Here is a 19,128-nt window from a genome sequence, read left to right as displayed (position 1 = left end):
CCCGAACGTCGTGGGCTCTCTTTGGAAGAGTGGTCTCCCACTCTGCTCTACACAGAAGTCTCTCCATTAGCACTGTTGTGATCTTTGTCTTTTTACATTTATTGCATTTATTCAATCAGTAATTATGTGTTGCCTAATAACATGCCAGGAACTGTTGTAAAGGTTTTACAAATAAATGATTGGTTTAGTTTGGAATGTCCTGGGGGGGGGGCATGTGTCATCCTGTGCCCTCAGTGGAGGCGGGGGGCATGGATGGTGGCGGCAGGGCCTCGGGAAGAGATCGGCAGGCGTGGGTGGGCTAACCCTGTGTTCCGGACCCCCACCTGCCCACCCCACACCACTGCGCCACAGAGCACAGGAAGAGGAGTGCTCTGTGCTGCGTAAAAAGCTCTCTGCAGACGTCTAATTGTTCAGGTGGCACTAAAAGTCAAGCTGGTAGCCTGGTCCTGACTCCTTCCTCCCCACGGGTGGCTCCGGGAAAGCCATTTGTGTGCTCAGGGCCTCAGTTTCCTCATCTGCAATACGTAAGAGTGGTCTAGGGTAGATCATCCCTGGGGTGCTTTCAGCCCCAATGTACCTGACTCTACTGTAGCCCACAGACCCGAGTCAGACTGGGATTTCTGAAGTGCTTGCCTGTTCCCCCCACCCACTGTGAGCCCGGGGCGGGGGGTACCTCTGTCACTGTGTGGTGTGTGACCTGTGGTGTTCTCTATTTGTGCCTCAGGAATTCAGACGACTCCTGAAGAAGGAAGAGAAACCGGTCCTGATGATGTTTTATGCCCCCTGTGAGTAACTTTTCCCCTTCGGACCATAGTTAGTTATTCAGATTCTTGGCGGGGCAGCTGGGGATTGTGGGGGGGGGGATTGGGAACAGGCCCCAGTTCTCACACTTAGGCGCCTAATCACGCTGCTCACCCATTCTCAACACCTGCGTCTCTTTTCCTTCGTCTTGGCCTTTCATCTGGCTTTTCTCCCTTTCTGCTTCCACATCAGTTTTCTCTCACTGTAAGTGGCATCCTTCTGCCCTCTTTACCCTCCGGTCCACTCAGCAACAACACAGGTCTCCATTCTGATGCCCCACCTTCCCTCACCCCTCTGCCTCCTGGAGGCTTGAAGCCCCTCTCCTGCCAGCTCTGCCCAGCGCGTTGCTTGAGTGAGACCGAAACAGGGTGTATCGGTGCACAGTACGTGACACAAGGCAGAACCCTGGTATGACCATGTGGGTTTCCTGTGATGACACCAGGTAATCACTTAACAGAGTGATTGCTCACAGTTTGCACCCGAATGGGAGTCGTCTCCCCCACCCTCTCCCAGGCTGTTTGACGGCGAGCCTGTCCTACTCATCACCACAGGCAGAGATGACAGCGTGGTGGGTGTCTTTGCAAAACAGAAAGCTGGGCAGAAGTTAGGTTCCTTGTAGGTGTCACAGAGCAACTGTGAAGTTCAAATCTGGTGGAGAGGTTGCATTAGATGGCCTCCTGGGTGCCAAGTAAGTGACCCCAGGATTCTTTTGTTGTGGTTTTTAATGAAACAAAGTTGTGCTTTTATTACACCCATGCACTCAAGCCTTCATGGCCTCATGATTCCGCGTAGTTCAGGGACACACCGCAGTTTAACTGGGAGGTCCTGGGATCCTTGGACTGTGTTTGGCGGTGAGAGCCTTCAGTTGTGACAAGGAATCTGGGTCCCCATGTCCGACTGTTTATTCAGTAAATATTCATTGAATTAATGAGAAAATAATGGGCTGGCTGCACTAACCTTTGGGTGTGAGAGGGCTAATTAGTCTTATCTCTTCCCCTGCCTCCCAGTTGAATCAATTGAAAAATAAACTCAGATAGGGATCTCAGTACCACCTCTATTTTTGGTAAAGTTTGATTGGAAACTGGCGTGGCCTTTGGCTTCCTGTTGCTCTTCTCTCACCACTTCCCCGCAGTGCCTTCCCCCAGTGCTGCTGGCCTCCACCCATGGGGACAGCTGACCAACTCCCCTCTCCTTTGGGGGGGCTTGGGGGATAATGTTGCTGCAGGCTGCAGACGGGGACTAAATTAGGCTCCTGACTGATGAATGTAGCGGAGGGGGTGTCGGACTCCCCCGTCTCATCAAGTACTGAGTGAGTGTGGGTGAAGGGGAGTGGAGCGCCACCCTCTGTCCCCTGTGGAAATGTTTTTTTCATGGGCCAGAAGGCAAACTCTCAGGCCTTGTTGGTTGAGTCTCCCCTGCTGGATGCCTGGCTCTGGTCACCTTCCCGGGTGTTGGCTCTGTCCCTCAGCCTACAGGGCAGGTGCTGTTTCTACTTCACAGGTAGGGAAGCTGAGGCTCAGGCCACTTAGCTCACTAGCCCAGGGTCATGTGGGCAGCAAAGAGTAGAGGGGAGATGCTGACCTGGGTCTCCCCGCTAGGGCTGAGTGCCATCCTCTGCCGTATGGCTTCCCATCATCCCTCTGCCTGGTGTCCACCTGGGGGAGCACAGGTGTCCAGTGAAGTTGGCATTATTGCTCCTGTTTCCATTCTCCCCTCTGAATCCCCACAGTGGGGGCTGAGTCCTGTGACGAGTGTCATATTCCTTCCTTCACGTTTGTGGGGCTCACTCCGTAGGGGCAGCTACTGGGGAGAGCACATCTTGTCTTCCGAGAGCAAATGCCTCTGCTCCACTCTGCAGACTGACCTAGAGACGGCTCCTGTTCTCCTGAGTCTCCTAGAGTCTGAGCCCAAACTCATGGCGTGAACTGAAAGCCCAGGCTTAATATGCTGGGGTGTTGTGGCCATCTGTCTGCCAGGCAGGACTGCCAAGGAGGGGGCCATGGACATTTTGAGAGTCTTGTATCAAAATATCGTGCATCACATCTTCTCCAGTAAACTTCGTACTGGGAGGTTCAGGTGGTCCTGGGGGAGTTTGACCTGCTCACGGTTCCCAGGGTCTCATGGGTGTGAGCATCTCTCTGATCTCTATTACCCTGCCCACGGCCTGCCAAGATGTTAGCTAAATGTGGATTAGAACTTGTTAGCCTGCTGCTGCGTGGCCCTGTCTGTGCTGTCCTGTGTGGAGAAAAGAACCAGGCCAGTGTGGGATTCCAGGCAGCCTTGTTGTCTGCAGCCTGTAGGCGCCTCTCAAAGCCGAGAAGTAGGTTTTGCAGCAGAGCAGCTGTCAGAGACGCAGCCTTGTGTGCCAGAACCCCTCACCTCTGAGGGAACAGCGCTCGGGTCCTGCAGGATCCGTGCTGATACACGGCCGCCTCTGGCTGCAGGGAGGAGAGAGTTTCGATCAAGGCCGTGCTGAAGTAGCAGTGGGTGTTCAGCATCTGGCTCTCTTGGCCCTGAGCTCCGCAAGCCTTGGGGGGCTTCAGCACCCCAGGAGAGGAGTGTGACTGTGGTGGTCCACAGAACCCCAGAGAGGGCTGAGCCAAGGACGTCACAGAATCTTCCCACGTCAGAACTCTCTGGTCCAACCCTGCTCATCTGCCGGAAGGAGCAGCAGCCCAGAGAGAGGAAGTGACCTGTCCAGGGCCACTGAGCAAGAGGAGGGAAGACGAGGACTCAGCTTGTGATCCTGACCCCCCCCCCCCCCCCCCCCCCCCGCTCTTCCCGTGGGGCCAAGAGCCAGCGTTTGCATCTCAGGCCTGCCTCCAGGCATCGCATAATTATCCTTGTTAATGAAGGAAAAGAGGCGCTACAATCCCACGAGTCACTGTATTTGTGGTTGCACATTTTTTTCCTAATGGTACTTGAATCGGGTTCATTTGCAGCCCCCGGCCGGCAGTGAGGAGAGACTTTTAGCTGCATGAAGTGGCGCTCTGGCACTGATTCTGGCTCCCTGAATTCCTCTTGAGCTCACTGTCATCTCCAGATCATTCATTGCTTTGCCCTTCTCCAGCTGTCTCATATTTGCTTAGTTGGTTCCACATGTATTAAGTCACTGTTGGGCTGTGTCCTGTTTCATGAATGTAAGCTGTCTGGGGGCCAGGGCCTCTGCCTCCAGTTCCTTATGTGTTTCTGGAGGCTGGGTAAATATTTGTGGATAGAGGCCACCCTGACGGGAGGGAGGGTGGGGCGCCGGGCCCAGCACCCACTGTAACTGAGTTTGGTTTTTCTCCTGCCCGTGACTAGGGTGCAGCATGTGCAAGAGGATAATGCCGCATTTCCAGAAGGCTGCCACCCAGCTGCGCGGCCACGTTGTAAGTGAGGCCCCACGGGCCAGGCAGGGCTGGCTGCTTCTCAGACTTCTCAGATGGCCGAGGAGCCAGGGTGTGGGGAGGGCCGGTTTTAAAATCATGGCGGGGACTTGTCCTCCTGCTGCTGACCATGCTGCCTTGGTATATGGTTCAGAGGCCTGCCTTAAGGGAATGTTGAGATCTCCACAGAGTTGCTGGGACCAGGAGAGTTTAGTTCCTGTCAAGGGCCGATAATGAAATGGCCAAGAAAACAGCCAGGAGGTTAGTGGCCAATGGCAGACCATCAGGGTCCAGGATTATTGGCACTGGGCTCCAAAGTGGGCCAAGGCTCCCGATGATGGGGAATCTACTGGCAAAGAACGGGGCACAGTGACACTGGTGGTGGCCAGAAACACAGTCAGGACCCCGAGGCAGTCTGCTGCCTAGGTTGCCGGAGTTCCTCAGTTCCCATGAGGCGGGAAGAAGGGCAGAAAGCAGGCAGTGCAGGTGGGGAGCCGGAGCCTGGAGTGAGCAAGCAGTCTCTGAAGGAAAGAGCGCAGGCTGTGCGAGGGCAGAGCGCATAGGACACAGGGTTGTCTTAGGGATGCCCCCCTCTGGGGAACACGATGGGAGAGGAGCCCCTGGGAGACTGGCCTGCAGAGCAGTGGGAACAGCCAAGGATGGTCGCTGAGGGAGGAGGGGCAGCTGGGTGGTCAGGCCTCCCCCAGGGCTGAGGTTCAGTCAGTGACGGTCCTGCTACCCTGCCGGGCTTGTCCCTTCTGTGCTGTGTGGCTGTCCGTTTTTGCATTTGACCTGAGCCACAGAGGTTTTGGAGGTTTTGTTTGTTAGGTTTTGTTTTTTTGGGGGGTGGGGGGGCCGTGGTTCTTGGTAGCAACAGAGAAACAACAGCTAGCTTCTCAGGGAGCATGGAAAAATCCACACACCTTTGATGAAAGGTCATTGGGAGGGGTCAGCCAAAATCTCATTCTAAGACTGCTTAAAACTGCATCATGATCTTTATGGATCAAATTAAGTTGGTGATTAGTCCAAAGTCATTTTGAAAAGTTCCAGTGGCCACGCCTGGGCACGGCGACAGCTCTCCTAGGCAGCTGCGAGATTGGGTTGCAAGGAACCAGTGCTTCTCTTTGACCTCATTTTGAGGGTACCCAGGTCCTGTTTGTTTCCTGAATGAATTTTTAGCAGCTTGCCTGAAGACGTTTTGGCTGTGAGGCACACATACATCACTCTGGGGACGTTTCACTTCACATTTGGGGCCCTCAGTAGATATCATATTTTAAGATTATTTTGCCTGGAGAAAAGACTTAATTACCCACAGTGTTCTCCTGACCTGCACCCACTTACACTTTTAGAAAACTGCTCGGCTCAGCTTGCACACTCTGGTGCAGTGGCAGGTAAGCAGCTCCAGCCCCCGTTAGATCGCAGATTACCTGGCCAGTCCCTCCAAAGTAGGCGAGGTCTTGGTGTCAGTCTCATGCACTTTCTGGAAGATTCTCAGCCATTTCTGCATCTACCTGCTAAACTCAGTGTCCCTCCAGGCCCCTCCCGCAGAGCTTGTCCCTGCCACTCACAGCCAGGTCTGCCCGTCTGCGCTTTTGTTCTAAATCACTTTGTTTACCAGTTGATACTTAATGATTTTCTCACGGAAATGTGAGCTTCTTGAGCACATGGGCTCCGTTTGATTCAGCGTAGAGCACAGGCCTCCCCCTTGGCTCTTGGTTCACACTCGGCTCTTTGGCGAGAGTAGCCCTGAGATTACTGTGTTAGAGTGCCCGGGTCCAGAGGCTGAAAGTGTGGCCCTTCCAGTTCCCTGGACAATGTTACGGAAAGGTCAATGGGGTGGTCCGGACACCTGGAGAGCCAGGTGTGAGTGTCCTCGGCCGGAGGCACCCGTGTGGTGTGAACTCATCCATTTTCATGCTTCCATATTTTCTCGATTGTGGTTTATTTTGTTTTGTTTTCCCATTAGTTTCTTAGGAAAGCACCTTTGCTTTCTTTGTACAAGTTCTTATCTTTTCCCAGCTCCATAAAGCGGGAAGGGTCCTGGCCGCCATGGACACCCACTGTAGGCGGCATCTGGAGGCCCAGGCACGTGGTGCAGCCCCAACTCCTCAGAAGCAGCGTGACCAGAAGTGTCCCTTTGTGTCCTCACACACAGGGCAGCGGTGGGCCAAGAGTCCCCTGAAATCAAAATCCCTCCCCACTGCTGAAGTCCAGCTGGTTCAATACCTCCTGTCTCCTCTTCATCTTTGTCACCTTTGAGCCCTTTCTGGCTGACCATGGCTGTGGCAGGGGCCGTAAATCTGCCTCTTTTGCAGATACCTTGGGAGGTACCCAACCCGATGATGTCATTAAGACTGAAGCCAGGCCAGGTCAGGGATGTCCAGCCTCTGCCATTTTCCAGACTCACATCTGCTTTTTCGCTGTTGCTGACATCTGGTGACTCATCCGTGTCTGTTCCATCTACTGATAATGGATGTCCTTGTCAGCAGCCATCGCTGCTCCCTGGTCAGAGGAGCTGTCAGAATGTCCCCGTCTGCCTTCTCTTCCCATTTTCCAGACTGGTGTCCACACTGAGTCTCCTGTTAACTGTGACCATGAGGGACCCTCTGGGTGTAAACACCGTGAAGTAGGTCAGTCATGGTAACAGATTTGTGCAAATCAGACTCTGGTGCTGGCTCTCGCTAACCAGTTGGGAGATCTTAGACAAAGAGCTTTGGCTCCTCCATTTTTCCATCTGTAAAATGGGGATGATGATGGCGTCCCTCCCTGGGGTGTTGTGGAGAGCGAATGGGTTGGAGAGCAAAGATGGCACTGTAACCCCCAGACACTTAACAGATACAGATGATTGACACCCCACCTCTCTGTACTTACTGTCCTCTCACTCATTAGATGGGGGTGCTCCCCAGGCGCTGCTTTCCACCCTCTTTTCTTTCTTATCATCTCATCGGAGTAAAGGCCCGGCACCGAGTTTTCCATGTCTCATCATGGCCTGTCTGCCCCTCAGTGGTTTTTCACCTGCCTCCACAGCTTCCCCACAGTGTAGCCCCACAGAGCTGAGTTCCTGAGCCCCGGCACCGTGCATCAGACTGCCTGCCACCTCGGTCTGGGTTTTTCTTCCTGTGTCCCCAAAGCAGGCTGTCTAAAGTAGAATGCAGTGTCTTTCCATCTGGCAGACATCCAGGTTTTCCTTCGCAACTCTCCTGAGTACCCCGGGCTCCTCCGCCGGCGTGCGTGCCGGGGCGTCATCCTGTCACTCTGCCCTCACAGCCTTTGTCCTCTCCTGCCCGCCGTCCTGGCTCAGGCCCTGGTTAGCTCACACAGGGTGGTTGCCACATGACTTTCTCCTGCAGCCCAACCTCTGTACGTAAAAATATGCGGCTGGAAACCCTCCATAGCTCTCTAGCGACTCCTGAATAAAGTTCTGGTTTCTCAGTCATGAGAGCCTTCCAAAGTGACCTCAGTGAAGCCATCCCGCCTTCTCTTAGATCCCGCCGTGCGTCTTGCAGTCCAGTTACACTGACCACGTCCCTTTTCTCGGGCTGAGTCTTGTTTTGTCTTGCCCCCTTTTTCCTGGAACGTCTGTGACAATCTCACCCTCCTTTGGGCACTGGTTCACATGTCCCCTGCCTGGTGGAGCTTCCGTGATCAGTCCTGCCACCACATGGCTGAACAAGAGAAAGCGCATGTTGTGCCAACGAGGGGCCCCAGGCACGGCTGGCTCAGTGGCAGGTGCCGGGGCCTTAGCTTTCCTTAGATTGAGACCAGTTTCACCTCATTCACCTTCACAAGCTCCAGAGGGGTTTGTACATGGTGGTTCACGAAATATTTATCTCATTAACTAATAAATATCCCCAGAGTAGTATAAAAGTGCTGCAGAAACTCAGAGAATTACGAGTTTGTTACAAGCAAAGGTGATTTGGAAAGGCACCGGGGAAGGGATTTGATTTGCGTTAACGATGAGTGAGTCTCTGATGGGAGCCAAGAGGCGGAGCCTGGGTGTCTCAAGCCAGGGCATGGGGAGGCGCGCAGTCGGGGCACAGCGTGTGCTCTGGAAATGAGACGAGAGCTGCAGCGCCTCTCCGCAGTGGTAAGGAAAACATGCAATGTATGTTGGGCATTGTAGGTACTTGTACTGTTTCATTTAACCTTCACAGCAACCACGGGAAGCAGCTGTAGACGAGGAAGCTAAGGCGGAGTTAGCTATGACTTGTTCAAGGGAATGCATCTGTCTAGGAGGTGGGGAGCTAGCATTCACACCCCGCGTCCCGACCCCGCACCTGCCTCTGAGCCACTGCGGTTCACTGCTGGTCTGCGAAGTGCCTTAGGCAGCACTCGGCCCACCTTCCTCCCTGAGCAGAAGCTTCACACTGTCTCATCTGGGAGAGAGAAGAAAGTCTAGACCCCAGCAGGTGTTCAGTCAAGGGTTCTATAAGAAAGGGGAATTAGAAATGCGGTAGAGGCTGTATGGCCTTCGAGTGTCAAGTTCGGCTTCAGCCTGTATTCAATGGACGTAAAAGGTTTTATGCAGGGAAGTGATGTAATGAAAGAGGAGGATGAGGAAAATTAATCTTGTGAATGTGCACTGACAGGAGGGAGGTCAATTAGACATAAGAAAAGAACTTTAAAGATCATTTTTACTGGAAAAGGCTGCTGAATCAGTCTGGCAGAATGAACAGGATGGCCTTTAGAAGGTTCCAGTGCTTTGAGAAACTTCTATTTCAGACTTATTTTTCCTGCATTCCTTGCAGCATTTCAAACTGGGAAGAACCCCAGAGATGTAGCGCACACTTACTGTGCGCCAGGCATCGCGGCGGGTACTGCAAGCAGTTGAAGAGCCGTGTTTGGAGGCCTCTGGTTGGAGCGGTCGGGGGCGCAGGTGGCTGCGTCCTGGGAGGGGCTGGCAGGACGTGACGAACTCCATTATTGAACGCATGTTCTCTGCTAAAGTCTCTGACGTGGATCATCTCGTTCAGTTCTCTCAGGAGCCCCGTGGGGATAGTTTTATCACCCGCGTTTTCCAAACAAGGAAGCTCACTCAGGGAGGGTGAGCGACTTGCCCAGAGTCACGTGACTCCCATGTGGGTGCAGTCTTCTGAATCAAGTGCATTGTCTGATGAAACCATTATTTTCCTTTTTCTCCTCCTGTGCTTTCTTTTGTATTTATTGTTCAGCAAAATTCAGCTTCCTGGGTTTCTTCTTGCTCTTTTTGACTTCCTTTCCCCTCTCCTGTCTGCCACCTGGTTTTGTGGAACAGCCTTCCCGGACCTCGCTGCTCTGTCTGTGTTCTCTGTGGGAACAGACTCAGAGTCCTCTTTCTGGGCATCTGATCCCCCCCCAGAGTGGAAAGTTTCTGCTTGAGGAAAGGGGTTTTAGGTTGTTTTAGGTTGTTCTTAGAACAGCCCTGTCATCAGAAATACAGCTACTACTACTACTACTACTACTACTGCCCTTTCCCCACTCAGGGCAGTTGGATGCACGGACCCCTGCAGCTGGAGCATATTCCATTGTCAGAGGTGTGGTCACAGACGGGCTGGGGAGACCCAGCACGGTCTGGAGGGAGGCAAGCTAGGCAGGTGGATTGGCGTGAGCACCTCACAGTCTCCTTGGCCACACAGAGCTGTGAGGTCTGATAACGTTGCACATAAAGCCTAAGTGGACAGACTGAGGACAGGCCACGAGGGATCCAGGGAAGTGTCTGAGGACACTGTGGAGCGGCCGAACAGTGATTCTGTAATTAGGGAGGAGAGTACAACNAGGTGGCTGCGTCCTGGGAGGGGCTGGCAGGACGTGACGAGCTCCATTATTGAACGCATGTTCTCTGCTAAAGTCTCTGACGTGGATCATCTCGTTCAGTTCTCTCAGGAGCCCCGTAGGGATAGTTTTTTCACCCGCGTTTTCCAAACAAGGAGGCTCACTCAGGGAGGGCGAGTGACTTGCCCAGAGTCACGTGACTCCCATGTGGGTGCAGTCTTCTGAATCAAGTGCATTGTCTGATGAAACCATTATTTTCCTTTTTCTCCTCCTGTGCTTTTTTTTGTATTTATTGTTCAGCAAAATTCAGCTTCCTGGGTTTCTTCTTGCTCTTTTTGACTTCCTTTCCCCTCTCCTGTCTGCCACCCGGTTTTGTGGAACAGCCTTCCTGGACCTCGCTGCTCTGTCTGTGTTCTCTGTGGGAACAGACTCAGAGTCCTCTTTCTGGGCATCTGATCCCCCCCCAGAGTGGAAAATTTCTGCTTGAGGAAAGGAGTTTTAGGTTGTTCTTAGAACAGCCCTGTCATCAGAAATACAGCTACTACTACTACTACTACTACTACTGCCCTTTCCCCACTCAGGGCAGTTGGATGCACGGACCCCTGCAGCTGGAGCATATTCCATTGTCAGAGGTGTGGTCACAGACGGGCTGGGGAGACCCAGCACGGTCTGGAGGGAGGCAAGCTAGGCAGGTGGATTGGCGTGAGCACCTCACAGTCTCCTTGGCCACACAGAGCTGTGAGGTCTGATAACGTTGCACATAAAGCCTAAGTGGACAGACTGAGGACAGGCCACGAGGGATCCAGGGAAGTGTCTGAGGACACTGTGGAGCGGCCGAACAGTGATTCTGTAATTAGGGAGGAGAGTACAACCTTGGTTGACACGGGCAAAGGAAAAGCATAGCATGTACCTAGGTGACAGTGGCCCACTCTAGGGTCTGTCTGAATTTGGTAGCGAAGCCAGGTGTCTTTCTCAAACCTCAGAACTTTGTGTTTGGTCTGGGGTGGTCTTTCTACAGGGCAGGTGAAAGAGAACGCCTGTGCAGAGGCACTTGGACCCTGGCACCTCTCCTAGAGCTCTGGGTTTTCATTCCAGCTGGCTTAGCTCGCCTTGCTCCCTGCTGCCCCAGGCTGCACTTCAGTGTGTGGGGCTTTTCGTTATGTCCCCGTCAATTTGGTGGGACAGCTGGACAGGAGGCACGTGGACAAGGGGAGGTGTCTGCCAGGCAGAGGGCGGACAGGTCTGTTCTCGCTTTGCTCCTAGGTGCTGGCCGGGATGAACATCTACCCTTCGGAATTTGAAAACATCAAGGAGGAGTACAATGTGCGGGGCTACCCCACCATCTGCTACTTCGAGTAAGTCACCTGCCTCCCTGTGCCGCCCGCCGCCTCTGCGATGGTGTTCGAGTCCCCAGCTGAGCCTGCTTTGTCTCTGCACATTTTACAGGAAGGGACGGTTTCTGTTCCAGTATGACAACTATGGGTCCACCTCTGAGGACATCGTGGAGTGGCTGAAGAAGTAAGTGGGTCAGTCACCTGTGGGCAGGGGTGTGGGGGCTGGTGCCCAGAGGGAGGGGCGTCACAGGCTCCAGGGTGGGCTCTCACCCGGGGGCTCTGGCTGCAGTTTGGGGAAGAGGATGAGGAGGGAAAGGACCTGTTATGCTGCCCGCACAGCTATTTTTGGTTGCATCTGTGTGAGGGTTGGGGTCTCTGAGTTTAGGATGCAGGTGTTGAGAGGATTTGTTGTCACTTTAGCTGTGATGACCGCATTTCAAATAGTGTTTTCCCTTATACGCTCTGTCTCGTGGATAGATGAGTTTCTCACCCAGGATGTCAGGTTTGAGACCTGTCACTGTAGGTCTGTCTGAAAATAGAATTGTCAGTGGAGTGCTTATTTCCAACATAACGTGGCCTTAGGTGCTGGGCAGCTACTAAGAAAGAGTCTAGTGACATGGGTGTACAGAGTGCTCTGCTGTCCGCACTGCACTCCCCACAGGTGCTGCTGCTGCTGAGTAGCCTTGTGGTCCCTGGTTTAATGTGATCAGATTCTCACAACCTAAACCGCCCCCTGCCCGGAGCCCCTGCATGCTCTGCGTGTGCCCGTGGCATGATGGTTGGACAGACCCTGCCTGGCGTTGGATGGGGAGTCTGGGGCGGGGCCTCTTCTCCTGGAACGCTCCCTGGCCAGCCAGCTGAGCACCCATCCCGCTTGTTCTGTGCTGGGCCTGGCATCATTTTGGCGCTTACCAGTCGGTGGTTCCTTGTGCATAATGCCAGCTAACATTTGGAGGGCTCCACTTCGTGGCCAGCACTGTTCCACGCACTTTATGTGGATTCGCATACAATCCTCAGAACAGCCCTGTGAGGAAAGGATTATCATTGCCCTCACTCTGTGAAGGAGGTAACTGAGCACAGTGATGAGGTTGCTTGTAGCTTGCCTAAGCTCAAGCAGCAGGGCAGGGCCCCCCACCATCCAGCCCAACTGCCCTGAGTTCTGGTCAGAACCCTTCCCCTGGTGGCTGGCAGATATTTATTTTGAACTTTTTTAAAGGTTTTATTTATTTATTTTTAGGGAGAAGGGAGGGAAGGGAGAAAGAGAGAAACATCAGAGTGTGGTTGCCTCTCACACTGCCCCCAGTGGGGACCTGGCCTGCAACCCAGAAATGTGTCCTGCCTGGGAATTGAACTAGCGACCCTTTGGTTTGCGGCCCATGCTCAATCCACTGAGCTACACCAGCCAGGGCCATTTATTAACGTCATTACCTGAAGGGTTCAGGCTTAAACAATTAGTTATCCAAAAATATGGAAGATGAAGAATGTGTATTTTCAGAATGGGAAGAGAGGATGAATTTTGAACCTACCCCCTGCTGAAAAACCCCACAAGAAACCAACTGTTAAGATTCTGAAAGTTGAGATTCTGTCCCTAGTCAGTTCCCAGGAGCCTAGGGGATAAAACACCACGATAACACCATGCTTACGTAGCATCCTTTATTTCTTGGGAGCAGTTCAAATAGCTTTCCCATCCATTACCTCATTTCTAGCCCTGCCCAGGGAGGCAGCTGCCCGTTGGCACAGACTCATTGTCCTAACCTGGGCCTTTGCTGCCCGCGCCTTCCTTTCTCACTGGACAGCAAGCAATAAGCGTGTCCTCTCCTACAGCCAGGCACATTTGCTCTGCTTTGGGAGAAGGTTTCAACAAATAGCAATCTCATTTGTCACCAGAGCATATAAATCTGTCTGCTTCCCTCCCCTTCTCTAACCTTTTCTGATTTCAAAATAGACTCATATCTTTTTGGAAGGATAGGTTTGGATTTTTAAAAAAGTGTTGAGAGAATTGCTTGCTAACCGTAGACAAGGGGAATACATCAGTGGGGTTTCTGAGACAGACTGTTGTCTCCTCGGTGGCCTGCCACTCTGTTCCCCACCCTGCTGTCTGCACGCTGCCACCCCAGCTCCTCGGCCGACACTCTCTGGCCTGTACCCCAGGGCTGTCCCCTGGTCTGTGCCGTGGGTCGGTGCCTCCCTATTTCCCGCCTCCCCTCCCTCTCATTCACCTTGTTAGCAGGTTCCTGTTCACTCTGGGGCTCCAGGTTGAGACAGTTGGCGGGGTAACTCCCAGGAAGGGAAGACAGCATCTGGGTCTCCCTGGCAGCCCCTCCAGAGCTGCCCAGCCCCCGATCACTGTGTCGGGGGCACACGCCCGAGGGCAGCTCCTCCCAGACACGGCGCAGCGTGCTCCCCCGGCACAGTGGGGCAAGGAGGTGGCCTCCCGGAGGGCCCGGGGAGCTGCCTCATCTCTCACCCCAGGAAGGGCAACGGCACTGTGCCACCACCTGGCTTAATTTTTTTTTAATATTTTAAAATTAGATTTTAAGGCTATTCGGGTGAGATTGTTATTATAGAAAAACTTTAAAATATAGTTAAATGAAAAGAAAAGCTCCATCTCACCCCCCCCACACATACACCAAGCTCTGAGTGCCAGTGTGTTAAGTCCCTACCAGATTTCCCCCAAATCCCGGTGGGTAGCAGTGACCCGCCTTCCCTTCTCCCTGCCCTTCCTCCCTGGGCCTCTCCATCGCTCACCCCTGTGGCAGCCCAGTGTGGACAGGATGAGGGGTCTAGCCTCGCTGACTCTGAATGGCTTTCAGGAGCTGGGGAGACAAGAGCCCAGATCCTGTGGTGGGTGGGCATGGTAGGGGGCTGGGCAGGCAGCCCCTGGCATCCAGCGTCCCAGGGCCATGGGGCAGACGCACCGACCACGGGAGCTGTGCCCTCCATGCTCGCGACAGCTGTTTCTCAGACCCTTCTGCAGATTGCGTGCTGTGAGTTGAGTTTGGCAGGCGGAGCAGGCAGAAGTGGTGATCTGTTTTCACCCGGCTCATCGTTTCTGCCTGTGTGTTTTTATACTGTCCAGAAGCGAGCTGAAAGCAGAGTTTCCTTGTAAGGCCTAGGGTTGCACCTTCTCATCCATGGTACGGGCACCTGCCTCAGACAAGGGTCCGCTGTGAGCGAATCAGGGAACTCCGAGTCTCAGGGCTGGGAGGGAATGTCAGTGTCCGTGAGTCTGCCCCCAGCAGTCCCCCTCAACGTCTGCACCGCCTCTAGGACAGATGTCGGTGCCTCAGCCCCACAGACACCTGAGAACAGGGCTGTGGTGCATTGTAGGCTGTCCATTCATGTCCGAGTGATTGTGATGATTTAGGTTATGAAAGTCTAGGAACATTTGGGTAGCACTTTATAAGTCCTGTCTCACATCCGTTGTCTGTCTAGTTGTACCTGAGGAGTAGATAAAGAAAGGCCCCCACCTGTACTGGCTTGTAGACATTTTCTGTCGGGTTGGTTGCCTGAGCCCCTAGAGCTGATGAGGGGAGGACACAGGATTTAATCCCAGGTCTTCTGACTGCCCGATCAGCTCTCTTCCCTGCCTAGCCCACTGTAGATAGAAGGCTTCTACTTCTGTTGAGCTGAAATTCTTTGGAGCTTCCGTTTGTTGGTGTTGGTTCTGCTTTGGGAGGCTACAGGAAATCCTGATGCAGCCTGAAATATTCAAAAGTAGTTATCGTGTTCCCTGGGTCTTTTCCAGGGCAATCATCTCCAGTTCCTTTCACCGTCCTTCTCTCGTTCCATCATTTATTCAGAAAGCGTTTATTGGGTGTCTAGTGTGTGTTCGGTGCAGGACACGCGGAGATGAGAGGGAGACAGACAGTAAAAAGCATACTTCAGTAACAGTGTGCGGCCTTAGCCTGCGACTCCATCCCTGTCTTTCCAAAGTCCTCCCACTGAGCCCAGCCCTGCAGTCCCCTCCAGAAAGTAGACTTCCTGTTGTCTCCTGGGTGGGGGGAGTGTTCACCTGGTAGCTACAGTGAGGGGCAGGATCCGAGCACCTGGCTGCTCACGCTTTTCAACTGCTTCAGACCCAGGCCACGGCCTCCCTGCTAAGGGGCAGCCTCCGGCCCGAGGGAGCCCCTGCCTTGCACATCGGGCACTTCTTGGGGCCCTGTACCCTCTGCACCCAGCACCTCAACGTTTTGCCCTCTGTTTGGCCAAGTCATTTTCCTAACTTCTAAAATTGCACTGACCTTTTTTTCTCTCTTCATGGTTGTCTTTTTGCTCTTGTGCATTCATATTTAAAAAAAGAAAGAAAATGCCAGTACTGTTGTTTAGGAGTCTCGGAGTGTGCTCTCCGCCACGTCTGCCTACAAATTTCCCAGGTGCTTTCGTACACTCGCACTTTACGGAGCCACGGCTCCTGCAGGCAGTGTGTGTGCTCCCACTGGATTCTAGAAGTCATTTTAATGTTTGAATACATTCCATTCATATAATTAAAGTGATTTTTAAATTATACTTAAGAATTATGCATTGAAAAGTCCTGCTTCCCCTTGGCTCCTCTGTCCTACTCTCCCTCCCACCCCTGGAGGTAACGACTTTGGTCAGTTTCTTTACGCAGACACACACAAGCAACTGTGACCGAGCATTTTTCAACTCTCTCCCAGATTTGTTGGCACAGTGTGGCCCGTTGTGTGTGTCCCGGCAGTCCGTCCTCGCCGGTGCGTGGAGCTCCCTTGCTCTCCACCGTGCTCAGCCCTCTGTGTGTGGACGGACCGACGGCAGTGGGCCTGACCATCTCCCACCAGTGGACTCTGGGTTCTCCTTAACCTTTGCTATGACAAATCATCTACAGTGAATACCTTTTAATGTGCATAATTTTGATGTGTGCAGGTGTATTGTGAAGATAAATTCCCTGAAGTAGAATTGGTGGTGTTTGAGGGGTTGGTGTTCTGAGCCCAGGTATAGGAACCTAGGTTTCCTTGTGTTAGTTGGAGATCGTTGTCTGACTGATGACTTGTTCTGAGGTCCCATTTGTCGTTGGGTGTACAAAGGCTCAGAGTAGTTTGCCATCTCCCTGCCACTTCTCGTGACTCGGGACAGGGTGACCGAGGCTGCCAATGGGGCCTAGTCCGAAGCACCGGAGGGCTCCTGAGGGTGAGGGTGGCGTCACAGCCAGGACCTGCTGTGGAGTGGGGGTCGTGGTTCTGCTCTGACCACATCGGTCTCATAAATTCTCAGCCCTGGCTGCTGGAACTTCATACTGTTCTACTGTCGGCTCTCAGAGGCAGGGACAGTGGTTGCCTTTTCACATTTGTCATCTTAAAGGGTTTTTTCAAAGCAGCAGATAAGATGCTTGTGGCAGTGAAGCATAAGAGAATTTGTGTCAGCAGCAGTCTTGTCCTCAGCTTTGGATCTGTAGAGGGCCCCCGAGAGCATCCGCGCTCAGCCCACTGGTGGTGCAACCAGCACGCAGCTCTCCCGGGCAGAGGTGGGCTCAGGGAGGCTGGGCAGTTTCCCGAGGTTTTGCAGCCAGCAGTGGTGGAGATGGGATTTGGACTGACCCCAGGCAGCTCTTTCTGCTCCCACACTGTGCCTCGGGTGGCACTGGATAACCTCGTTTCTAGTCTCTAGGAAGTGGTTGTGATGTAACTGAAATACCGTCATACTTTGTGTGTCCCCAGCCTTGTCCCCTTGGCCTCACACTTCCTTATCATGAGTTCCTCCCAAGCTGGTCACCCTGTGGAAGCCTCCCTTTCCCTTCCTGGCTCAGATTTGGTCTTTCTGGCCTCTCTCTTTCCTCCTTACCCCCACGTGCACCCTCTCCCCCTTAGGGCTCCCTCTCCCAGCCCCGCCCTGCCTGTGGGGCACTACTAAACACAACAGTGAGCTTCCCAAAGGCCATGCTCTTTGCTGTTCTGTTTACTCTTGCCAGTTTGCTGAAAGTCTGAGAGAGAGCTTGAGAAATTTACACACCTCCAGATTCCTGGGAACCTGCGAGATTTCCTGAGCTGCCTAGAAAGCTTTGGCTAAACGCCGCTGTTTGTGATGGGATATCAGCTAAGCGCTTCTGTGAGGCTTTGAGGGGACAGTGGAGGTGGGCAGGACCAGATCACTCACCCTTCTGCCCCTTCACCTGGGGATATCTGGTGAGCCCCTGCAGCCAGCCATGCTGAGCTAGAGGGGGCTTTGTGCCGGGGGCTGGATTTTGTAAGGGCTGCTCAGGCCCCAGGGCTTGCTCTGAGCTCTGCCTGTTTTTGGTCTTCCAGTCCACAGCCGCCACAGCCCCAGGTCCCCGAGACTCCCTGGGCAGATGAGGGAGGCTCCGTTTATCACCTGACCGATGAAGACTTTGACCAGTTTGTGAAGGAGCACTCCTCTGTCCTCGTCATGTTCCACGCCCCATGTGAGTGGAGCCTTGCTCCTCCCCACCACATCCTTCCCTGCCTCAGTGTAGGACAGCGCTGCTCTGGGACGCAAGTCCAGTGAGCACTTGTCGGGTGCCTCCTCGGTGCCAGGGATGCTCTGGTGCTCGGTGAGGGGCCTGCCTTCACGGTGCACACAGCCCGCCCTGCATCACCGTTGGAAGAGCATGCAAGTCCCAGTCAGGCTGCATGTTCCCTCAGCTCAACCTGGCGGGCCCGGCGCTTCCCCGAGTCAGTGTGAATCAGGACATGCGCGTAGATTTCCCAGAACTGGAGGAATTAGGACTGGATGGACCCTTCGATGACACTGGCTAGAACAGTAGTCACCCCCTCACCTTACAGGTGGAGAAACTGAAGCCCCGAGAGGGACTATCTGTTGCCCGGCAGCTGGGAGGGCACAGGGAGCCCAGGGCCGGAGCCTAGATTGCCCTGCACCTAGAATGCCTGCCTTCTGCTTCACTGGGGCTGGTCACAGCCTGCAGCGGCCACAGTGGATCAAAGGAGGAAAATGGGGGAAGCTGTACAGTGTGTTTGCAATATGGCTGGAAGGCCTGTAGCTCAGGACTTTTCTAGGCCAGTGACCTTCCCGTTCCCATGGAGAATGGAAGTTGATTGTAATTCATTTCCAAAAGAGAGTGCTGCTCTTGTAAGGTGAGCAAGGGTGGTGTGAGAGCAAGGGGATGCCAGCCTGGGGCTCAGAGCTCTTGGGACAGGGTGTGTGGGGGGTGGGGAGGGGTGCTCTTCTTATATAGCTTCTCGCCAGCCCTTTGGCCCAGTGATGGTGAGTAAGAGATTGTGGAGGAAGAAAAAAGCAAAAAATAACTACAGATCAGGGTCACAACCATCCAGACCATAGTAGCATATTTAGTGACATTGTTACAGAGCTCACCAAACTGTAAGTGAGCAGACAGGGGCCTGTCCACGTGGCACCTTGGAGAATGAGTCAACAATTAATGCTGGAAGGACCAGGTCTTTATTTACAACATTCCAACATTCCAGCCTTGGTGGGGCCTAGAGCACCTTGGCTCAGAGCCCTCCTTGCCCATGAGACCCAGCACTTCCCATGCTCTCCACCAGGCTACTAGCCAAAAGCATCCCCAAAAGTTTCCCATGCCCTTATCTGTGCAGGATCTGGAATACCTTGCTGTCAGCCTTGATATAATAGTCCAGAAAGGGATGTGCCATCTTACTCGGGATCATGGTGACACTCAGGAAAGATACAGGTCTTAATAATCCAGGTAAAATCCAGGTGCAGCAGGACAGGATCTTGCGAAGAAGTCCCCTGCAGCTCTGGAGTCAGCCAAAGCCTTCACTTCTCCCTTCTCACTGCTCCCCTTCAAACTGCATGGCAGAAATCCCTTACCACCGACAGCAGGTCTCTGCCCTCACCACGACCCCCCGCACGGTCCCCGCATGGCCAAGAGCGCTTCTCCTTCCCAAGCCGCAGGGTTGAGAGTG

General features: G+C 53.5%; 1 protein-coding gene across 1 annotated transcript in view; it reads left to right on the top strand.

Annotated features, from left to right (window-relative positions):
* The window catches only part of PDIA5 (protein disulfide isomerase family A member 5), an 88,012-nt gene that overhangs the window by 45,252 nt on the left and 23,632 nt on the right, over positions 1 to 19,128 (top strand). The window contains exons 7-11 of the mRNA XM_037051469.1: positions 725 to 785; positions 4,105 to 4,172; positions 11,184 to 11,275; positions 11,367 to 11,438; positions 17,515 to 17,651. Coding sequence (XP_036907364.1) covers positions 725 to 785; positions 4,105 to 4,172; positions 11,184 to 11,275; positions 11,367 to 11,438; positions 17,515 to 17,651 — 430 coding nt within the window. The remainder of the gene's footprint in view (positions 1 to 724; positions 786 to 4,104; positions 4,173 to 11,183; positions 11,276 to 11,366; positions 11,439 to 17,514; positions 17,652 to 19,128) is intronic.

Source organism: Sturnira hondurensis, unplaced genomic scaffold (assembly GCF_014824575.4).
Source record: "Sturnira hondurensis isolate 20B ecotype Veracruz unplaced genomic scaffold, ASM1482457v3 Scaffold0007222, whole genome shotgun sequence".
Taxonomy (NCBI): Eukaryota; Metazoa; Chordata; class Mammalia; order Chiroptera; family Phyllostomidae; genus Sturnira; species Sturnira hondurensis.
This window is presented reverse-complemented; position numbering and strand designations above follow the sequence as displayed.